This window comes from Planococcus citri, chromosome 3 (genome assembly GCF_950023065.1).
Source record: "Planococcus citri chromosome 3, ihPlaCitr1.1, whole genome shotgun sequence".
NCBI lineage: Eukaryota > Metazoa > Arthropoda > Insecta > Hemiptera > Pseudococcidae > Planococcus > Planococcus citri.
In genome coordinates this window covers 24,687,794-24,711,832 of record NC_088679.1, presented here as the reverse complement: position 1 = coordinate 24,711,832, position 24,039 = coordinate 24,687,794, and the positions used below count along the sequence as shown (strand labels likewise).

The following is a 24,039-nucleotide window of genomic DNA, read 5'->3' as shown; positions in this document are numbered from 1 at the left end:
TCTGGTATGCAGATGTCCTACCTGCAAGGGGAAAAATAAGTTTACATTAAAATGACGAACTCTCTGTCGTATTTTTTGTTTTAAAAGCAATAATCGATGATATACCTTAAAACGTTACGTTTGGCGCAAATCGCAGGTTTCTAGTTTTCCAGGGGTTCCCAAAATATCGAAATTACAAAAAATTGGAAAATTGGATTTTTGAGTACCAGCGAAAATTTTTATTGAGCTCAAAATTTTGTAGGATGAAGGTCTCTCAGATACTAATAAACTGTGAAAAGCTTTTTAGCGAGGTTCAAAGGGGTAGGATCAAAATGGGGGTTCCAAAATTTTCCAAAAATAAATCCCCCCCAATTTCTGCCTCCGAGGGTCGAAAATAAAAAAAATCTCCTCTCATAACGTTTATCGGCTTCAAACAGATATTTTAAATTTTACGCTAAAAAAGTTTTCTAAAATAATACTCAGTGGTTCCTAAAATCATTTTCTTATTCGCAACTTTGGGAACCCCTGTAGCCCAAGAAATGGTGATTTTGGGTTAACTAATCACGGATTCGTATTTCGGACGTTTATTACAACATTTTTAGAGTGTTCGAGTTGTAAACTAGGTGGGGCCAAAAAATGGCCTTATCGCAACTCCTCCTTTATTTATAGAATTAAAAATAATCACAGCTTCGAGTCCAGCTGCAATAACTGGAAAATCTGGATTCCAAAGTGCCAAAAAAAAAGTTTCAAAACCAAAATTTCAGGTGTTGAAGTACTCAGGTACCTGTGTAAAATTTTGAAATAAATAAGTTGGAAATCAATTTTTAATATTTAGACTAATAGGTATGATGTTACAATATTTTGTCTGGCCTTCAAGAATTTCGAAAAAAATATACTGAATTGCTGAATTTCAGTATTTTTTTAAAAAATACAAATTTTAATGTTTGCTTTAAAGCCCTATAAAAATTGTGTATGTAATACAATATAAATTGGGTGAAACTGCCTTTGATTCAGTTTTTGGATTTTGTGCCATTTCTCGTTTGGTACTAGGTATCCAAATGATAATTTCTGAAACCCAAGGGGGTCGTACCTCCCGAAACACAATTTTCAGAGTTTTTACACAAGATTGATTAAAGTGCTTTTTGAAAAACAAACAAACAAAACAAACTTTTTTTTGGTACTTATTTTTTGGAGATATTGTCAAGTCATATTTTCAATGTTTTCCTCGTTCTTTTGCGCAAGACTGATCAAAGATCTTGATTGATTATTGCTGTTGAAAACAATACCTCAAAATCAAAATCTTGTCAATTTTGATAGGAAAAAATCACGTTTTTATTAGCTAAAAAAACACGATTTAAAACAACAACAAAAAAATGTTTAAAAATGTTCTTTTTGATTTAAACATCCCAATTTTTTTAGATGTTTAAAACGCGTTTTGAACACTGTTTCAAACAACCTTGTGTTTACACCGTCTCCGGCTGTTTTAAACTGATTGATTTGAAACTTGTTGTGAAAGTGAAAATACATTACGGTACACATGACCTAAATTTTTTCATTTTTTTTTACCCCTAGAACGACCTCAAAACCTGCTTTTAAAACTTCGAATTAATGTGGAGAAAAATCCAAAATCTAAAAAAAATGCGAAAACTTCGAACTAATGTGGAGAAAAATCCAAAATCTAAAAAAATGCGAAACAATTTTTTTTTAAAATTTGTAAAGTGTTATCTTTTAATTTGAAAATTTGTTTTTTTTTTCATAAATACCATAGTGCTAATCAAATTAAAATTCTTGAAAATTCTTGAAAATTTGAAAATAAACTTGGTTCTTAAATTTTTACACAATGCACATATTTTTGATGTTTCGATGTTTTTTCGATTTAAAATTTTTACATTGAGATAACTTTCTCGAGTTTAAGGAAATATCAAGAAGTAGCACACGATTTTAAGCTCGCTAACAGCGGCCTATCTCATCTATAGATGCTATAGGTAAGCCTAGTAGTAGATTATAAATAACATAAAATGATATTCCCTCTTTTTAAAAATCGAGAATACAAGTTGAGGAGAAAGAACATTATCAAATTAGTATCTAGGTAGTAGGTACTTACCTACCAATAAATAATGCTAAAAACTTGGCTTTATTCGATTCTGTCACAAAAACGATTTACCAATTCTCATAGAAGTTGGTGTTGTTTATTACAGAAAAAATTACCGCAGAGACCAACTAACGAGTTAAGTACCTAGGTGCACTTTTCTGTCCATATTTATACATGTAGATCAGAGTCATTTTAGTGAATCATCGATAATGGAATTTTAAATAATTAGTAAGCGGTAGCTGTATGTGGAAATAGCTGTATGTGGAAGTGTCTCATATTCCGAGAATAAAACGGGGTATGATAAAAATGATCCCTACCTATACTCCACAAATGAAGCATCTGTACCTAACGACATCAAAAATTATTCGAAATCAGAACCTTTCATACCTGCCATTAGTTTCTGTAACTTAATCTCACCGTCTCACGCAGGTTTTCTCATATTCCTACTGAAAAATGAAAAAATGAAAAAAATAGCACAATTACTTTTCTACATCACGTGTAGGTATTTCAGGGAAACAAATAGAAAAAAATTTAATGTGTAGGTGATATGGAAATTACGTTTTTTCGTTATTGAAAAACTGATTCATTTCAGTGTATGCGGTGATTCAAATGAGCAAAACGATAAAATCGTCCATGGTGTTTATCAAAGCGATAATCTATATATTAAAATTATGACCGGATTCTTGTGACAGCGAGATCTCAGGAACAGCTGAACCGATTTTGATCGACGAAGTCTCAAAAAAAAGCTTTTGACCCGTAGATGTGCAGGTTTTGATCAAAAGTTCAAAAAGTTGTGCCGTAAAGCTCAAAAAAGCTCAATAATTGATTTTAGCCTATACATAGCGCATTCGATGTATACACAGTAGTACGTATATTATACCTTGAAAGAGCATCTAAAAAAGTCAAATGTTGAAGAAAAAAGTTCACAAAAAAGTTGCGCCTTAAAGCTCAAAAAAGCTCAATAATTGATTTTGGTCTATACGTAGCGCATTCGATGTATATGCAGGGAAGTACGTATATTATACCTTGAAAGAGCATCAAAAGAAGTCAAATGTTGAAGAAGAAAGTTCACAAAAAAGTTGTGCCTTAAAGCTCAAAAAAGCTCAATAATTGATTTTAGCCTATATGTAGTGCATTCGAGATATGCAGGGAAGTACGTATATTATACCTTGAAAGAGCATCAAAAGAAGTCGAATATCAAAAAAAAATGTTCGCAAAAAAGTTGTACCATAAAGCTCAAAAAAGCTCAATAATTGATTTTAGCCTATACGTAGCATATTTGATATGTATAGAGAAGTACGTATATTATACCTTGAGAGAGCATCGAAAGAAGTCGAATGTTGAAGAAAAATGTTTACAAAAAAAGCTGTGCTGTAAAAAGCTCAAAAAAGCTCAATTATGACCGGATTCTTTTGACTCTAAGACCTCAGCAATGGCAGTACCAATTTTGCCCGACGATGTCTCAAAAAAAAAAGCTTTTGACCCATAGATGAGCAGGTTTAAATCAAAAGTTTGAAAAGTAGCGCCGTAAAGCTCAAAAAAGCTCAATAATTGATTTTATCCTTTAGGTAGCGCATTCGATGTATACACAGTAGTAGGTATATAATACCTTGAAAGAGCATCAAAAGAAATCAGCAGTTGAAGAACAATGTTTACAAAAAAAAATGTGCTGTAAAGCTCAAAAACTGAGTAATTGATTTCAACTATGTACGGAGAAGTACGTATATTATATTACACGTTGAAAGAGCATCACAAGAAGTCAAATGATAAAGAAAACAGTTTACAAAAAAATTTTGCCATTAGCCCAAAAAAGCTCAACAATTGATTCTACTATGTATTAAAATTATGACCGGATTCTGTTATCTCTGAGATTTCAGCAATGGCTGAATTGATTTTGCTTGATGATGTCTCAAAAAAGGGCTTTGCACCTGTAGATTTGCAGGTTTTTATCAAAAGTCTGAAAAGTTGCGCTGTAAAAGCTCAAAATAGCTCAATAATCAATTTTAATCTATTCATAGCATATTCAACATTTACGAAGATGTACATATATTATACCTTGAAAGAGCATCAAGAATAGTCGAAAGTTCGAAAAAAACATTTGCAAAAAAAGGTGTGCCATAAGCTCAAAAATGCTCAGTAATTGATGTTTAACACCTTTGATATATATAATGAAGTAGGTACGCATATTATATGTATACCTTGAAAGAGCATCACAAAACGACAAATCTTGAAGAAAAAAAGCTTTAGAAAGTTCCTGGTAAAAGCTAAGTGAAAGCTTGAAAGTTTTAAATTATGACCAGATTCTTTTTTCTGTGAGATCTCAGCAACGGCTGAACCAATTTTGATGAACGACCTCTCGACAGAAAAGCTTTAAAGTGTAAATGTGCAGGTTTATGTTGAAAGGCCAAAAAGTTACACCATAAGCTCAAGAAAGCTCAATAATCGATTATGTCATATTGGGTGGGTACACAAAAGTACCTACATTGTACCTCAAAAAATCTCCAGGGAAAAACAAACTTTGACAAAAAAAAGTTTATGGTAAAAGCTCAGTGAAAGCTCAATACTTTGTGATATGCAGTATTTAACCTGTAATCAGTGCATTCGACATACCTATACAAAGAAGTATGTATATTGTGCCTTGAAAGAGCTTCACAGAAAGACAAAGCTTGAAGAAAAAAAAACTTACAAAAGTTTAAAGCTAACTTTCAAAATTTGACGATAAAATCTCAGCGATAGCTTAAAATTTGGAAAGAAGTACATACATACATTATTGTCCCTTGAAAGAGCTTCACAAAAAGACAAATCTTGAAGAAAAAAAGCTTACAAAAGTTCGCAGTCAAAGCTAAGTGAAAGCTTGAAAATTTTGGTCATTTAGTATTTGATCCAATTTGATGTGTAAAAAAATATACAAATTGTACCTTGAAAGATCACCGCGAAAAAATCATTCTAGACTGTAAAAAACTTGAAAAAATTAACGGCAAATAAAGTTCAGAGAAAGTTTGAAAATTCATTATAAGTCAGTTTTTTGTCACAGCAAGGTCTCTGCAACAGCTGGACCGATTTTGATAAACAGCCACTCGATAGAAAGGTTTTAAATATTACATAGATAGGTATGTAGGTTTATGTTGAAAGTTCAACAATTTTCACCATGAGCTAAAAAAAGCTCAAAAAATCATTTACTAAATTTTAAAATGTGAAATGAAATTATGACAAAAAGTTGATTTTATACCTTATTAAAAAAAATTTCAGGGTGCATCGTCAACATCACCTCATGTCATGAAGTTTTAAGCTTTCACTGAGCTTTCACCTTCAAATATAAATATTCTGTATTCTGTATAACTTCAAGTTTTTTTTCTGTCAAAAATTGTTTTTCAACTTCGATCTTTCAGGGTGCAACATAGGTACTTTTGTCTATCCATCAAATGAATCGGTGGGAACGGAAAGGGACCAAGCCACATTTTTGGAAAAAAAATTTTTCACGGATATAGGGGTTTCAAAGTACGGCGGATCGACTGGTGATGTCAGATTTCCGCAAAACGGCCGGGAAAGTGGTATTTGGGCGCAGAAAAAGGGCGGATCCGCATTTATGGCTTTTTTGTAAAATATTTTTAATTCCTTGAAAAATAACTAACATTTTTGAGAAGACCATTTTTTGAAATTTAAGTTAATCTCTGAATAGAAAAATGATGAAAAAATTAACAACTTCGGCAAAAAGTCTTAGAACTCAAGGAGTTTTTGGGCAATTTAAACGAGATAGCAGTCTAAATGATGTACTTAGATGTAGAATCAAGCCCCATTCGTGCCCGAGCAATTTCAAAAGAAATTTTGTCGATTGGGTGCAGAAAGGGTCTAAGTCTCATTTGTTTAGGCAGCAACAGCGCCGGCGCACGTGAATATTTTTTTTTCTAAACAGAGCTAAAAATTGTGTCTTGGGGTCCTCTTTCAATGACCTTAAGCATGTTTACCAAAAATTTTTGATTTTCAAATAGGTAAATCAGTTTTTTGTTATTCCTGAAAAGTGCGAAAATGGACTTAGCCCCTTTCCGTTCCCACCGATTCAAATATGGCTTAATAAATTATTGAACTTTTTTCGGTTTACTACGCAACCTTTTGTACTTACAACATAAACTTACACATCTGCACTTTAAAGCCTTTCTATCAAGAGGTTGTTATTTTAGGTGAAATACCACATATCACAATGTTTTGAGCTTTTGTTTAGCTTTTTTATAGAAATTTTCAAAAAATGGTGGTAAATGCTCAGCAAAAGCTCAAAATTTCGTGGCATGCAATATTTGACCAGATCAAGTGCTTATACAGCCAATGTTGAAAGTTTTCACCACTTCATGCAGAAGGTGCAGCAGATCGAGTAATTTTAGTTGAGACTTTGACAATCTTAGCAAACAGCAAAAGAATTAGCGAGATTTTTGGTAATTTCTGATAAAAAATTATTTTTTTTTAAAACTAAAAAACAAAACATTTTTGTAAATTGTTGATTTGGAGAAAAAAAAAACATTGTCTATTTTAGCAAAAAGTAGCAATTTTGGTAGTTATAGACAAAAAAAACAATTATGCAGTCTACATTTTTTTGCAATTATTTTTGTCGCTTTTATTAGGTAAAACTAAAACTACGTATAGGGTAAAAAACGATTCTTTTTTTGGTATTTTTGGTAAAAGTTTGCAATGTTGCCAAAAAATGAACATTTTTGTAAACTTTTAAAGAAATGAAACCGCGGCTTCTCGCCAATTGTTTAAAATAAAGATAATACTAATTCAAGCATGTGTTTCCAAAAGGCAAGAAGTCCGTTTTCAAAGATTCTGAGGGTGCAACTGCAAGGCCATCTAGCATAAAGTTGCGGCCCAAAAGGCTGATTTTATGATATGTTGTGCCCAAGGGTTTTGGCTACAACATATCAAAAAATCAGCCAATTTGTTGTATACTAAGTACCACGAATTTCTTATCAATATTTTTTTGGACTTGGTGCGTTCTGGAAACACATGCTTCAATTGTAAAAAATGAATTTCCCAATAACTAACAGTGAAAAAATTGTGATCATTTTACTTACATATTATGTAGTTACTTTCTGAATTTTCAAAATGTACATTATAACCTTTTGAAGAATCGCGCAGTATGCGCGATTAACGGGTTTGCTAGTTTCTTTTAAATTTATGATAAATGGACTGCGATTTGAATTGCTTTCGTAAAATTCCAAGTTATGTGAACAAATAACTTCAAGCCACCATTAATAAAGTATTGGAACTAATGTACCTACTTGCCTATCCGATGAGGCGATGACACTGAAAAACTGCAGAAATCAAGTAGGTAGGTAAATCTTTTTAAAGTTCGATGCAGAATGCGTTTTCAGCATTCAATACAGTTTTGAGGATTTTACGAAATAAATGGCGAACATTCGAGGACATTTTAGGCAAAAATACGGGAAATCGACAATTCCTCGCATGCAATTTTTCGCGTACAAAAACACTCCCCTATGACAATTTTATTCCTCGTACCTAAACGAAAAATTCATCTTTCGAGTTATTATTTTACACTCAAGTTGAATTGTTTCCAAATTTATTTATAAAATTAAATGATTACAGCTTCGAATTCAGCTACAATAGCTGGAAAAGCTGAAGTCCAAAGTGCCAAAAAAAGGTTTCAAGCCTAAATTTCAGTAGGTAGTTGAAGTACTCGTACTTACCAAAACGATCAAGAATAAGCAGACGTTCATTTTCGATACGAATTACCTACCTACAATCTACATACGTATAATTTTTGAAGAAATAAGATACAATGTTTAAAAACTTGATAAAAATTTTGATTAATTTCTATAATATTTTTAGACTAATGTGATGTCACAATATTTTGTCTAACTGTCAAGAATATCGAAAAAAAAAAAATACAGAATTGCTAAATCATGTCTAACTTTTACTACACCGTCATGTCTTCAGCAATAAGAGCTTACAGAAATACAAATGGCTATAAGAGTAATGCCATGATAAACTCATAGGAGCATCCATAAAATAGCATCAAGTACTTGCAATGAATAGTAAACCAAAAAAAAAAAAACACTCCAGGTGAACTAGTTGCTTACCTTGAAAATTGAAGGAGACAATACTTTCTTAGCTTCGAGAACTGTTCGTTTAATCTTTTTTTGGAGAAAATTAGAAGGGGGTTCCATAAAAAGTTATGAGGGGCCTCGAAATCCCGTTGAAGAAATATTGAATCCCTGGCTTGAACCGCCAATTTTCCGCAAGGGTTTCAAATTTTGAAGTCTAGGCATTGAAACTCGAAAAAAGAAGCTTTTTTTAAATGTATTCTTTTGGTCTGATCTGATCATCGTAATCATATCCACTTACGCTATGCTAGAAGTAAAAAAGCACTTTTTGAATATTTTTCACCTTTTTGGGAGTTTTGCTAGTATGATTTTGATTCATTTTTGATTGATTTGATATCGCTGATTATGATTTCAGAATTCATTTTCAACTTCGCAGTTTCGTTTTTAGGTTTCACCACATCTCGAATAGGTATGTTTAAAAGCAACGTTGAAAGAAACAAAAAGTCGAAAATAATATTTTTTGACAATTTTTATTGTCAATAAAAAGTTTTAAAATAGGGTTATTATTACAGATAGGTAGGTATTTACATAGGTACCTACTTGATGTTTACGTAATAATGATTTTTAAAAAATTAATAAAAACGATTATGTATAATAATAATATGTTATCTACGTAGCTTAAACATATAAAATGAATCATTTAGTCGCACGTGGTCGTTCAAATAAGTAAATGAAATAAGCGATATGATTTCATCGTTCATGGTGTCTATCAGAGCGACTCCATTAAAATCATGCCAAATGGAATAACGTATCCGATAAGTCTAAAATATTGAAATTGAGTATTCGTGAATTTGGATGCAGGAGCCGAGCATTCAATACAGTCTTAAGGATTGACGAAATAAGATGGCGAACATTCAAAGAAATTTTAAGGAAAAATACCTACCACCATGTTTTCAACAATAAGATCTTAGAAACAAAAATTAAGGAAAATTAACAGAAATGCAAAAGGTGAGAAGAACAATGTCACGATATTACTCGCACCATAAGGTATTCTGGTGGTTTTTCCATGTGATATCAACGATCGAATGCAATAATAAATCTGGATTAATATAACAACAGAATAAAATTAAAGGCAGGGGTTTAAGGGGCCTCCCGATTTGATCTTATGGGAGCACTCATCCATCAAATAGCGTCAAGTACTTGCAATGAATGGCACATAAAAAAACACTCGAGGTAAACGTGTTGCTTAGCTTTAAAATCGAAGGAGAGAACACCGTTGAAAGAAAAACTGCCAATAAATATCTTGAAACAGATCAAACATTTTTCTAAAGCATTACAATTGCCCAACAATTTTTTAAGGTACGAGGTAATTGGGAATATCTACGATATTTTTCGATACTTAATGTAGTGTAAGTACATTGGAAATGAAACTAATTTTATGCTAACTCACACTCCTCTCTGAATAAGAGTTGACCGGAGAAAAAATCACCAAAATATCTCCTCAAACATTAAAATGTTCAATTTTTACATATCAAAACAGTTTTCTATATTTATTAGTAATTTTATTGTTTTTGGTCAATTTTAAAATTTTCAACTTTCGTAAAGACCCACCTGAAACAGAGAATAATTTTTTTTTTGTGATTTTTGAATATGGTTTTTGAACCTTTCGAGCACTAATTTGATATTTTTGTATTTTAGCGAAAACCAAACCCCCAAAGAGGCTTCTACAGAAGGGATGCAAATAGTGAGAATTTTGTACATTTCGAGCCTGAATTTGATATTATTTTGATGGAAACTCTTCAAAGGTGCACTACAACATCATTAAATTTGGTATTTTAAAGAACTTATGCAACTAAAATTAGATAACTGACTTAGGCTAAATACACAGCACGCGAAACAGGGAAGACCTTGACTAATATCACAATATTTAGAACATACAAAATTACGATTACATCCATTTCAAAATGAAATGAAATAAACCTTGCTACATCTTAAAAAATATAAGTACAAACCGTGATACAAAGGAAGATGCTCTCAATACTGCTCAGAGGCTCGTTGCTGGTTCAAATAAACTCAAGATTTCAGAAAAGGACGGCCGTTCTATTGACTGCATTTTCCAGCAGGATTCCGAAATACGCTTGATCAGCTCAGGGCAGTTTTCATTTATAATTTCTAGATCGCCTCCATTTCGAACAATCTTTGCAACCTGAAATCGTAAAAGAATGAATTACTCGTAGTACAATAAAGTATAGGATTTTCTCCTCGAATGGACGATGATTGGACATAGTGAAACAAGTCTGAAAAATATTATCACGTAGGTACTACTTACATCTTCCGCGTCCTTCTTGTCATCGTATGGCCTCGTGCCTCCGCTGTAAATTTCCCATAGAACCACGCCATAGGACCAAACGTCTGATTTTTCCGAAAATACTCCAAGAATAATACTCTCCGGCGCCGTCCAACGCACTGCTACTTTTAGAGCATCTAGTTGCTGTTGAAAAAAAACAAACAAACATAGTTTTTAGGGATATTAGGTAACTGTTTGTGCTTCTTGCCGTTTTTAGGCATAAACAAAACTATAGATTATCATACTACGAGTATTTATACTTATACGTAGCTATTTCATTTTAGGTAGGTACCTGATAAATTCCATTTTCATCGACATATCTGGCTAGCCCAAAATCTGCAATTTTGATGTTAAATGCGCTGTCGACGAGACAATTCCGGCAGGCCAGATCCCGGTGCACGATTCGATTTTTCGCTAGGTACTCCATGCCACTGGCAATATCCCAGCACATTTGGATAAGACTTTCCTGCAAAACAGAAAAAAATCATTAAAAATAAGCTCAAATAGATAATTACAATTTAAATTTCTTTCGATATGTAACTACTAAATACCTGTGAGAAATCGATATTTTGTTTTAAAATTTTACAGAGATCTCCATTTTCCATGAACTCGAAAATCGCCCTTGAAAGGGAGGAACCATCATTATCTGTGGAATAATAAAAAAATAATAATAATAAAATCGAAATCCAGAATCCAATATAAAGAAATGAATAAAACTTAAGAAAGAACTTTGAATTACCGATAACTTTTCCAATCAGTTTCAAAACGTGACGATGGTTCAAATTTGCCATTATATTGACTTCATTGCAGAGATGTTCATCATTCGACTGCATATAGTTGGCGGATTTAAAAGCCAGGGTTTGCTTTCCAACCCGACCTGTAACACAAAATATACGAGTAATTAAATTCTATTTCATTAATAAAGATTTTCATTCAAGTGGATATTATAAGACGTATCATACTAACCAACATGGACATTTCCAAAACCTCCGAATCCAATAAAGTTCAAAGGACGCGGCAAATCACTCCTTTTCAAAATTAGCATTTGTGGAAAAAACTTGGTAATGGCTCGACACGACGAAGAAATCGCACGAGTTACAGGAGGCGGAGAGGAGACAGTAGAAAACGGAGCAATGGCTGGAGGACATGACCAACAAATCAAAGAAGTACCTGCTGGCACAATCAACGGACTCCTTGCAGAATCTAACGGAATGTAATCCTGGTATAAGGGATTTGCAAAGGGAATCAATAAGCCAGGCGAAGAATCTCGTGGAAAAGGGGAACGAATTGGAGAATTTGAAGAGTTAGAAATTGATGAATGATTGGAAACGACTGGAGGAGGTAAAGGAATTTGATGACGTGATGGTTTATGAAAAGATACAGAATCATTATTAATGATCGATACGTAGGGTAATGTAGATCGTGCAGGAGGTGAATCAATTGCGGGAGGTGGTCCAGTAGGAATGTTAACTTGTGGAAAAGAAGCTCGTACGACTCTGTTTTCCTCATCAGAAGGTTCGACGTCACGTTCGGTCGGTGCAACTCGGATTGCTGGAACGGGGAATCTCCAAGTACATTTATGGTAACAGCAGAGACCATAACCGATTCCACAAAGCACCACTGTAGCTACGAGTGCTATAATAATAGCTACATAGGGCACTTGCGATTCTGACGAGGTTGGCGCTTCTGACGAGCTTGACGAGTTTCCTGAAAATTCACAATGAAAAAATTAGTCGTTTTCAGCACCTACCTAGGTAGAGTCATATTAAATTTCATCTAATAACTACATACATAAGACCTAATAATATCTACTTTTTGAAAAATCAACTATCTAAGTACCACTAAATCTGAACAATTTTTTTAAATTATATCTACTTACATAAAATTAAACTGCACAAAAATTACTTAAATTTCATAAAATTATGTTCGGAGTAAAATTTAGCTTTAAAAAAATGATTTACAAAAAATTATGTCATTTTAGGATTAATTTTACTCAAAAACATAATTTAAGGGTACATACCTTTTAACGCCTATAGATTCCCCCTCCTCTCCCCTTGCCTTCTCATACAATCCATTTTTTTAAATTGATTTTTGAAAATTAAAAAAAAATTGAAGAGGCTTTTCCGTTGAGTGGATATTTTGTACAAAATTTTTTGAAGAGGAGACTACACTCACTTTTTCTCGAAAAGTCATCTCCGAAAGGGGAAGAAATGTAACAATTTCGATAGGTACTCCGAAGAAAGCGATAATACCTAGGCATCGAATAAGTTTTCGAAAAAAAGAAATGACAAAATTTGTTTATCTTCTTAGGTACCTAATACCCATTCCCAAGGCCAAGAACACGTTTTTTCTCTATGTTTTTTTCTTTTAAAATATTCTTAGTCCCTTCAATTTAAAAACTGGGCAAAAATTTATGATGACAAAATTTCATTATTTTCTAAATGTACAATTCATTCTCATGATCAAAAATACGTTTTTGTCCATTTTTTCCCAAAGCTCAGTTGCCCTTTCAACTGATGAGCCTCTTTTACAAATTTAACTCGTACCTTATCAGAATTTCAAAATTTAATTTTATCAAAAATCAAAACCCATCTCGAGTAATTGAACATTTTGAAGATTTTTCTACCAAGATTTTGTCAAAGCATACAAAATAATACCTAGGTACATTTCATACAGCAATCAAATCTGATGAGAGATTTTGTGGATATTTAACAGTTCTGTAACTTATGTGGATTTACAACTTCTTCAGTCCACATTTTATACATTAAAATTCGTCTAAAAAAAATTGTAGGTAAGTAATTTTCTTTTGCATCGAAACAAAATGCTTAATTATGATGCAGGTACCTACTCACACGGATTTTTTTTTTGACTGAACTTAATGTGCATGAGTTAGATACCTACATGATGATATCGATCATTAGTTACTTATGTGGAATACTCATAAAATATGTTCAGATTTTTTTAAATTATAGATAATTATTTAAGTATTACAAATATCTACTTACTCAATATCCTTAAGTCGTCAGCACATCTTATGCTTCTAACAATATTGATCCATTCTAGGTATTCACAAGAACACAATACCCATATCCAGCATTTTCGAAGTGTAGGTACTCGTAGGTACTATATGTACAACCATTTGAATATTTTTTCCATATTTCGATTTTCATAACAGGAGAAAATTATAGATAGGTAGGTAACATTTAAGAAATGAAAACAGCTTAATTGCGCATAGGTATCAGTACAAGAAGAATGAGCATTTCAACAAATAGATACACTTCAGGAGGGTGTAGAACAATAACATAAGTACAATTGGACAAATAGAAAGACGTTATTTGTGCACTCAGACAATCAGATATCGAATATTCCACTGGTACATGCTGAAGTGCTCCCAAGATCAAATGTGCACCCTGTAAGTGCATCAAAATACAAAAAATTACACACAATGATATCATTATTTTAATTAAAAATTAATAATAATAATATAGGTACACGTTAATTTCTTCGGACACACACTTAAATTAGGTACATACTTAGGTAATGCCTTAATACTACATGATAGTTTCTTTCTCTCTTTTTTTCCTAATGAAAAGTGTTTATGTTTACATAATGGGCATATTTTTTTTTTAAAAATGCACACACGTTTTTGATCAAAATATTATTAACCTGTAAATAAATAAACATACAATGAAAATTATACGTAGGTATAACATAGGTGAGTGCTAAGTAAACATGTACCTATTCCATATAATGAAATTGAATTATTGGTACCCAACTTCTTCATCATAAATTACGTATTAACCCTATAGAACGCTACATTAGGTGAAATTTACCCATGAAATCAGATTGATTTTTCCCCAGATTAAAATAACTGTATCCCATTTGCAATAAACGATCGAGATCACTTTCCAAATATTTACACCCAACCACGTTTTGGTCCAATTTTTCGAACAAAAAATAATACTGAAAAAATGAGTTACAATAAATTATTGTAAGATAGTACCTACAATTAAAATCTAAATTGACATTCTTAATATTACAATTTGGTACTCATTATACATTTGCTGAGAATTTGACATCTTCAAGTAAGTAGATATACTACACAGAAGTTTAATCGATTTGCACAACTTATAATCTAATTTGAGTACACGTAAACAAATGAATGATCAATTTCAAGTATAGGTAACTTAATGATACATAAATGTAAGTATTCATAGCAATTATTAATGAAAATGCATCACTTTCGTCGGGTATGTACATTCATAGATCTAATGGGCAAAATTTGACATTCCTAAATCAACACAACGAGATCCTAGAATTATGTTAGATGTCTAAAATTCTGAAAAACAAAATAAAAACATTATGAAGAACACTTTGCTGTAGTAATTAAGTCACGCAGTAAATTTAAGTTTTACTCGCACAATATGCAAAGAACATGCATTAAATGTATGCCAATCACGCATTAAGTGAAATATTAAGTACCTAGGTAAGTAACTATTCGTACCTATCTATGCATCATGCAGTACATTTTTTACATTATGAAGACATTCAAGAAATTATTGAAAATTGTACCAGAAAAAGCAAAGAAAAGCACACAAATAATTTTGAAAAACAGACCAAAATTTGTTTTAAAAAATTTACAGTTCGTCAAGCATTGCGTATTTCAATACAAAATTATAGATACAAATAAGGACCAAAACCCAGAAACATTAAATAAATACCTACGTCTATCATACATATCAAAAATGGTTACTTTAGCCTCTAATAAAATCTGAAACCACATACCTAACAACCAAAAACATGCACAAATCATGAATAAAGTCTACGGCAAAAATTCGATTTTTCTATCAATACCTATACGTTTATCACCCATATCAAAAATGCTTACTTTAGTCTTACCCTCTAATAAAATCTAAAACCACATAACAATCACAAACATGCACAAATAATGAATAAGCCTACGGCAAAAAATTGATTTTTCTAACAACAAGAAAAGCATTAATATCAATCATAATTTATCAAAACAAGTTTTTCTCGTTGAAAAATTCCAAGTTTTTGAAAATATACAACCCAATAAACTCAATATAATTTTATCAATTTGTGTCAAATTTAAAATCACTGTCTGTATTATGTTTTACGATTATTATTATTATTATTATTATTATAAAAATAATAAATTACTCCATGCTCAAAAAATTAAGAGTATACTTACTATCAACGTAGATAGAAAACCAAGCGTGTTCACGCGGGTTGCTTTTTGATTCACAGGTGTAAACACCGCCATCGAAGGGAACTGATTTATTTGATACAACGCTCTCTTCGTATACTGATATTACATTGACCACTGCCGAACTCTGAAAATGGTTTAAAAAAAAATGAAAATCATGTTTTGCAATAACGTGCCGATTACATTCATTTGTGAAGTCATCTTGCAACTCCAGAATTTTTATTTTCAGGTTTTTTTTCTTTTTATTTTTTTACCTATAAAATGACACTGAATTCATTTTGTTTACAATCTGCTTGCTTTCAAATAGGTAACCTTAATGGCCTCTTACGTATATTTATTATGTCATACGAAACAGTTGAAAAAGTTGGCACCCGCAATCAAGTTTTATCGATTCACGCACCACCTAAGTAGTTTTCATTTATACTTATTTTGATCTGTTATAAAATTATTTTAAAATTTTCGGGCAGATTGAATGCATTCATCGAATATGTAATTTCCTTTATTTTATTTCAATCATATAAAAATTTTAAAAAAGTGATAATTTTTTCGATGTAGTGTCCATAGCCTTTGGTATAAATCTCACGTACATCGACACGAAGAGAAAAAGGAGTACTTACACTATGTGGAATGATCCACTTTACTCCACCTTCGGCTGAACAGGTGGCATTAAATGTGTCACCCAAGCGGACTGTTATATTGGCCTTGTGTTCAAATGAGTGTCGCAATCCTGCAAAACATAATCATTTGTCTCATCGTTAAAAGACAATTGCAACTCTATAAACCATTATAATCTCATAAAATATAAGTACATTTATCAAAATTAGTAGTGTATCAAGGTACGATAGAAAAATATCAATATCATGCAGAATATTTCAACAAGAATTAAAGTTTTCGTCTCTTCAAGGACTTTCTCAAAAAAAAGTCGGCGTTCAAATTGCATAAAATGGATAAAATGAGAAATTCAACCTCGGAAACGCGTAGAACATTTTTTAGCTGAAAATTGACAGTTTTTAACATTGGCCAACCTTCATTTCTGAATGAGCTGAGCAATTCTGAAGTTCAGAAACCAATTAATTTTGGTAAAATTCCGTAAACCTTTTCATTTTGAAATTTTAGAAAAATTGATCAGTTTCGAAACATCAAAATTGTCAAGCTCCTTTCAAAAATAAAAGTAAGTAGGCTAATGCTGAAATTGCAATGTGTAGCTAAAAAAAAATAAAATGCTGTGTTATGAGTGAATTAATCATAGCAGCGAAAAAAAAATAGAATTTGAAATTGTTAAAATGAGCAGCAAGATCATTTGCAAAGTTTATAATGCATTTAATTTATTTATCTGATTGAAAATTTCAAGCAACGCGAACGATTTTTTCGCTGCCATGCAATTGTACACCCTGTAAAATAATTTTACCATCTCGTACGCTTGTTCATGTTCCCTGCCTCCCTCTAGGTATATTGGAAAAATTCAAATAATCATGTGCACATTGTGTGGCAGATCAATCCCCATCTCATTGATTCGAGAACTCTTAAGTCTGAATACATTCGAATGCCTATGTTTTGTTTTGATTTTAATTTGATGTTTTAGATGCCACCATCAGAAATTTTTCGAGGGACTTTGTTTCAGTAAAATAAATACATTTCAGTTATTTTTTATGAAGTTGAAATTTTTCAATTTAATTACCTACTTTGTTTTAGAAATTTAGGATTTTTAAAATAAAAAAATAACTAATGAATAGCGTTGCCTTGCCTTCTACTTAGATGCAATTTTGTACCACCATTACATCAAACTAAGGCAGCTATCTTGATCAAAAAATTAGTATGTACTCGAAATGTTTCTCTCTATAGAACTATTGTTTAACGAGACATCAGGCCTTTCATTCGATATCCTACTCAACATATTCAATATATGTAGCTGCGTCTTCGCAAGCTGTCAGTTTTTCTCGACTTTAAATTCTGATAAGTAATGTTGGAAAAAATCCGAAATTTCCCATTATTCAAGGCAATTTTAAAACAAAAAACAAAAACAAGCGGATATTTTTGAAAAAATTGAATTTTTGCTCATATGTATTGAATCCAGAATTGGTTTTTAACGCTGTTATTCAAAAATTCAAATTGTGAAACATTTTCATGCTGCGTAAAAATATTAAATATGAGTATGTACTTCAGATTGGTTGTACTGATGGACTGAACACTAGGGTGATGCCAGAGTCGCCAGAGTGTCTCAACAGGTTGTCGGGGAAACGACGCAATGTAAGGAGGGTAAGACAGAACAGAACCATCGCGCATGCGCCTGACGCGTGTGTGTGTGTGATGTCGTGTTACTAACCAATCAGACGCAGACGTGTTCAATTCTCACGTCCAGCATAGAAATATTTTAAACGTTAAAATCCGATGTGATCGTTTCTATTTTTCAAAATCATTTCATTTTTCAGATGGGATTTTTTGGTTTCGAAGAGAAACGGAAGAAAAAATCCCCAAAACAAAACCAACAAAAATTCAATTTTTTGTCACGCTTTCGTTGAAATTTATTACCTATTGCTGTAACTCGACCAATCACCAATAAGAATGATATCCTAATAATAATGAAGTCTCGAAAGTACTAATAATAATACCCAGATTTTGAAAAAGAAAATCCCATAAAATAATGTAAATCATCGAGGTAAAAATAAATGCGAAGAAATTAATACAATGAAAAGGCCTCTGACATTTATCGTAGGATGAGGTAGAAACATGGTACAGGGTGCCCAGAAATATCGGGTACCCCAAAGGAAGTTTTTCATTAAAAATGTAGGTTGGCAAGGTGAAATAGATGCATATGATTGGTGGAATGTTATCTCTCCAGTCCAATAACCAATCATGTGCTATCATTATCATCATTCACTGTGACCAACCGAAATATTTAGCAGAAAACTTTTTTAGGGGTACCCGATATTTCTGGGCATCCTGTATAATACGTGAAGTACGATTACCTAATTGATCAATTCAAAAATTCAAAACTCAACCACATTCAGTGATTGATAATAAATAGCCTACGAATGTCTCGAAAGTGCAAAAATGATATCCAACATTTTGAAAATGAAAACCCCATAGCCTAACACGTTTCGTGGACAAAAAAAATTCAGTCCTAGAAATTTTGCCACCACTTGCAATTTTTCCATGAGATAATATAATTGTAAGACGAAAGGAGTGAACCGAATGTAGGATTCCAACTTGCTGTAGGTTCCAAATGCTCTACGAAGACAAAGCGGTGCTTTAGTGATCGCCAGTTGCTAATGCTATATCCCCTTAAAACAGGTATTTTTACTCGTATTTGAAAACAATAGGGATGCGTTTGGTTTAAGATAAGGTGCAGGTATAGCTACACTTTCGGGAGTCACGTAAGCATTAGCCGATGTTAGGTTTAGAGCGGAAAAAAGTCCGTTTCAAATCACCCTGATTCCAAGAATATTCTGTTAAAAATGCTGATAAAGATAAATTTTCGTAGATATCATTTTCACGAAGGTGAAAATAAATGAGAAGAAATTAACACAGGAGGAAAAAATTCTGGAACAATAGGATGTGGCGTTACCGCGTCTAATACGTAAAATACGATCGATTGATCAATCCACAAATTTAAAATCCAACCCAACTGATATCGACATAAAGTCTGCAATGTGGCAAAATAATACTCCTGCATTTTTGAAAAGAAAAATCCATAGCCTAAACCACTTCATCACTCACATTTTTTAAACATAAAATTTAACATCAATCCTAAAAATTTCGCAATTAAGTATTTTTTCAAAAGAAAATACAAGACAAACAGGATGCTCTGAAAAGACAAAGCCATAGTGTGGTTATATTGCCAGCTAATATCTGCTTGAAAAAGGTGCACAATCACGTAATCTAGAAGGATAGTACATACGAGATCATCGTGATTAGCTGATTACACCAACACATAATAATATCTATCCATTGACTCGGTTGAGTTTCATTGGTGTTAAAACATGCAATGGAAATGGGTAAAACAGATCAAGTAATTTTGAAACATCTATTCAACTTACCCCAGGATGAGGATATAAGAACCAAAACAACAACCAAAAACGTATCAAAGTGGGACTGCATTTTAATAATTGACTCGGCCGGAAATCGTACAAACAAGATGAAAATAATCTCGATCCCGATGATCACAAACGTACAGAAAATTACGAACGCGTATTCAATGTTCTAATATTTTAAACCGAGCAAAACAATAAGTAACAACAAAAAAATTACAAAAGTACTAAAAATCCCGATTTTTAAACACACGAAAAAAAAGGCAACAAATGCGAAATCGCAAATGAGCTGTTAAAGTGTAAGTAGGTAATCAAATAAGAAGTCTGAATTTTAAAAAGCTCGCAAAAAAACACCACCTCAAGAATAAAACGCACAGTAAATCTTTAAAACACGCGAAAGAAACCAATAAAGGCAAATTACCGACGCACAAGCAAGCAACAAACTGTCAAAAAGTAAAGAAATCGGTTCGTTTCCTGTATCCCTGATCTGCCTTTGCAACGAAACCGGAACCAGTTTGTACGGGGTGATATTTTCTCCACCATAAACAGTGTTGCCAATTGCACTGGTTTACACGAAATGCGGGAATTTAGGAGTAGCTACGTAATACGTATGCTTTAGAGTGTACATACAGGTTTTTTTCAACAATCATTTTTCGCGAGCTTGGCGATTTTTAGACTTGTTACCGTTTTGGATTTTTATTTATTCGTATATAACTTAATGTAGGTACAGAAATTTTGCATTCAACTTTTAAGAGTGACAAAAATGAAACATCGTAGGTACATAGTTCACTATCGGAGCGCTTTTTATATATGTGGTGGTGTTGTTTTGTAAGGAAGAGGATTTTCTCAAATATTATTTATCGACCAAACAAGTACCCTCAATATCGAAACAATACGTCATATTATTTATTAAAGTGTAATAATACGAGTGTAAAATCGCTTATTTACGGCTAACCGGATAGGCAACTTATTTTACATTTTTTCTACGCAGAGTTTCTCATTAGGAGTAGCGATAAGAGCAAAATCACATAAGAAAGGCACAGCAATTGCAAGCAGCGAAGTAGTGACAACAAGTTTATTTCCTGTATCCGTGATTTGATTTGGTTTCCGAAAGCGAAACCAGTTCTTCACCCCTCGCGGGCGTTGTTGATTTATGGGGTGGTACTTTTTCCAGAAGAAGCAGTGCTACCAATCGTACGTATACGAGCAGCTATGTATGCTTAAAGAGTGTAAATACAGGATTTTAAACTTATTTTTCACGAGCTTTACGATTTTTGGAATTGATGCTGGTTTGTTTTGTATTTTTTTATGTATGTGTATGCCTATTGCCTATTCATCAATCGCGTTCGGAAATTTTGGATTTGAAACAAAAATGGAACCACGCAAATCACTACGGGGGGCAGGGGCTTTTTTGATTTATAACAGTGTTACCAATCATAGGTAATGATTACATGAAATACGTGGCCACGTGTGATTAGGAGAGACTATAACCACAGAATTTTTCGATAACTTTACATCAAGCATGGAGATCTTTAGCACTGCTGACGTTGATCGAGTTGCATGGGTAAAAAATGCATCAAGTACCTGTAACATGGATGCGTATCCGAGCGAATTGATGTCTGTTCCATTTGGATCTACATATGTAGTCGCCACTATCACATTTCCTAGTCTGGTTGATTACAACACTGGCCTCATACCTTGAAACATGTTTTATCAACGCATCACTCTGAAAATATTATTTTATAAAAATAATTTTGAAATAAATTTTTTAAACGGATTCTGATGTCTTGAAATGTAAACCCATATGGATCACTTGATTTGAAAAATCTCTAAAATTTGAAGAAAAAACATTGGCCAAAGGCGAAAATGTTTAAATTTCAGAAAATTGAAGCATCTAATAGGTACTACTTAAATGAGTAAGTACCTACTTATTTGAGATTTCGTATAAAAACGTTGAAAAATTTCATTGTTGTTTTCAGTTTTTCAGACTGCAGTAGGAACTGATTTATTTCTATCCTTATACGAGTTGAAATTTTATTGGCTATTTTCCAAAATGGTTTCTCGTATTTCAAAGTGACAACCAGTTAGATTAAGCAGAAATACTCACATCGTCTGGAATGAGCCATTGGATTTCTTCATCACTCGAACAATTCATTATCAGTGTTTGACGTCGAAAAATTTCCAACTCAGTGTCATTCGTGAAAGAAAATCTCAAACCTGTAATAAAATGTAGGTACATGATCAAATGGCGAGCGTAAAAAAATTATCAACACGCTGCATTTTCTGTCTTCTAGTTTCACTTTCTCGATTGGAATGTGCGTTACTTATTCCATCTATCTGTATCCACTAGTACCAAAAATGTAGTTGAGCATATCCGATTTTGCTCATTTTTGTTACGAGTAGGTAAGTGACATATGATGGTAGCAGATAAAATAACATTGAATTCAATTTTTGTTCGAATTGGTGAACTATACCTACCTAAACGTTAGACAACGTCGTACGAGTATTTACGGCAAATCGGTTATGCAAAACTATTAACATCAAAATTCACTACGATCAATTCTAATCAAAAATTAAATTATATTTATTTTCGATTTTTGAAGTGACCATCATTTTAACCCTAACTCAAGTACTCTCTAGAAGTAGTACTTGGGTAAATAAATGCTCGAACTCAGCGAGCCCGAATCTGTGAGAATTTGTGTGGTCTAATGCCAAGAAAAATAAAAATACTGGTTTCCTTAATTCATCTTTGCAATTTTCTTAGAATGAATACATCTCATACGAACGAACGCTTTCTACCTGCTGTTTGATGTTACCTGTATAATGTGCTATTCAACATCGTTAATTCAGTCAAATTATCTAGGTACTTCTTTGCATTATTCAATAATTCTGCTTTTCGTTTCTGTTCGCAAATCATATTTCATTATAAAATTCAATGTACCTATGTACCTTATACGTAGTTTTATTTTGTGGAAAAACGCTTACGTTAGTACCTGATCAGTGATACTGATAAACATTATGGCGTTTTGTTTTTCACCTATCAAGTCAAGTACTTACCTATAATTATAAATGAATATGCGTAGATTATGTTCCTATATTCAAGATACCAACGAAGTTGCTACGTTAGAAAAAATTTGGATCATTTTTTGTTTGATTTTTAAATCTTGAAACTATCACCAGTCAACCAAGCAATATTTTTAAACACGTATTATTTCAAAGATTCGGAAAATTTGCAACAAATTCAATACTCGTAAATTTCCAATCGAATTTTATGAATTCACTTCGTAAATTTTTTCGAAATAGCCACTCTCTGCTCGTTTATTCAACTACTTACTTCGAAATGGACTTGAAGATTTAAAAAAAAAATCTACTTACCCCACGATGAAGCTGCAAACATTGAAAACACCAGCAACACATTCATGAATGCAACGATTCAGATTTTCAAATGGTGTAAAGAACTCAATAATAAGATCTCGTAAGAATTTCGGTTATTCAAAATTGAAAAAAAAATTAAGAAAACTGAATGGAAAATTATACCTACTACAAATGTCACTAACTTATGAACGTCGAGATATTTGTAAAGAGCAAAATGACCATCTTTCAGCGAACAAACATATTTATTGATGCATTGTTGGTAAACCTTTTACTGAAGATTTTTTTTCTTACTTAGTTGTAAAGAAGGGGTAAACCTGAAAATGAAAAAAAAAAAGATACACAGATTCAGATTCTCCAGAAGAACCAGCTTGTCACTAATTGCATTTTAATGCTACGAGTATATTATGCGAGGATTGTAGCAATGTTGATTGGTATAGGTAGTCGCAGCCTGTGTGGCTTGAGAAATAATGTTACGTCTGGCATGAAAAATTCTACCTATAGCCCAATTTTCAAGCATAGATACCTACATCTTCATTTTTCAAACTGTCATAATATAGCATATTTTTTTTTGCAAATTGATGCCGTGATCTTCAAACTTCATACCCTATACCTGTAAAATTCAAATTGAAAATTCATATTTTCAAACTCATTTCAAAATCGTGTCTTGATAATACCTACTTTATGAGTTAAGTACCTACCTATAATATTATCTATTTGTTTCGGGATGCCACAGATGCTGGCACCTATTCAGTGAATTTCAAGACTTGGATAATTTCATAACCTATTTTCCACAAGGGTTTCAAATTTTAAAATCTATACATTGAAACTCGAAAAAATAAGTTTTAAAAATATTTTTTTTAGTAATGATTGATCATACCCATTATATCCTCTTACGTTGCAAGTGTAAGAAAGCAATTTTTTTTTGTATATTTTTCAGC

At 32.5% G+C, this 24,039-nt stretch overlaps 1 protein-coding gene across 1 annotated transcript; it reads right to left on the bottom strand.

Annotated features, from left to right (window-relative positions):
- Positions 1-13,912: 13,912 nt before the first annotated feature.
- Positions 13,913-23,326, bottom strand: LOC135840528 (uncharacterized). The gene is made up of 6 exons (XM_065357123.1): positions 23,102-23,326; positions 21,834-21,943; positions 21,311-21,452; positions 16,316-16,425; positions 15,684-15,825; positions 13,913-14,810 (listed from the first exon to the last, which is right to left on the bottom strand). Exons 1-6 carry the CDS (start codon positions 23,145-23,147, stop codon positions 14,803-14,805), a joined length of 558 nt encoding a protein of 185 aa, XP_065213195.1. The 5' UTR covers positions 23,148-23,326; the 3' UTR covers positions 13,913-14,802.
- Positions 23,327-24,039: the final 713 nt, after the last annotated feature.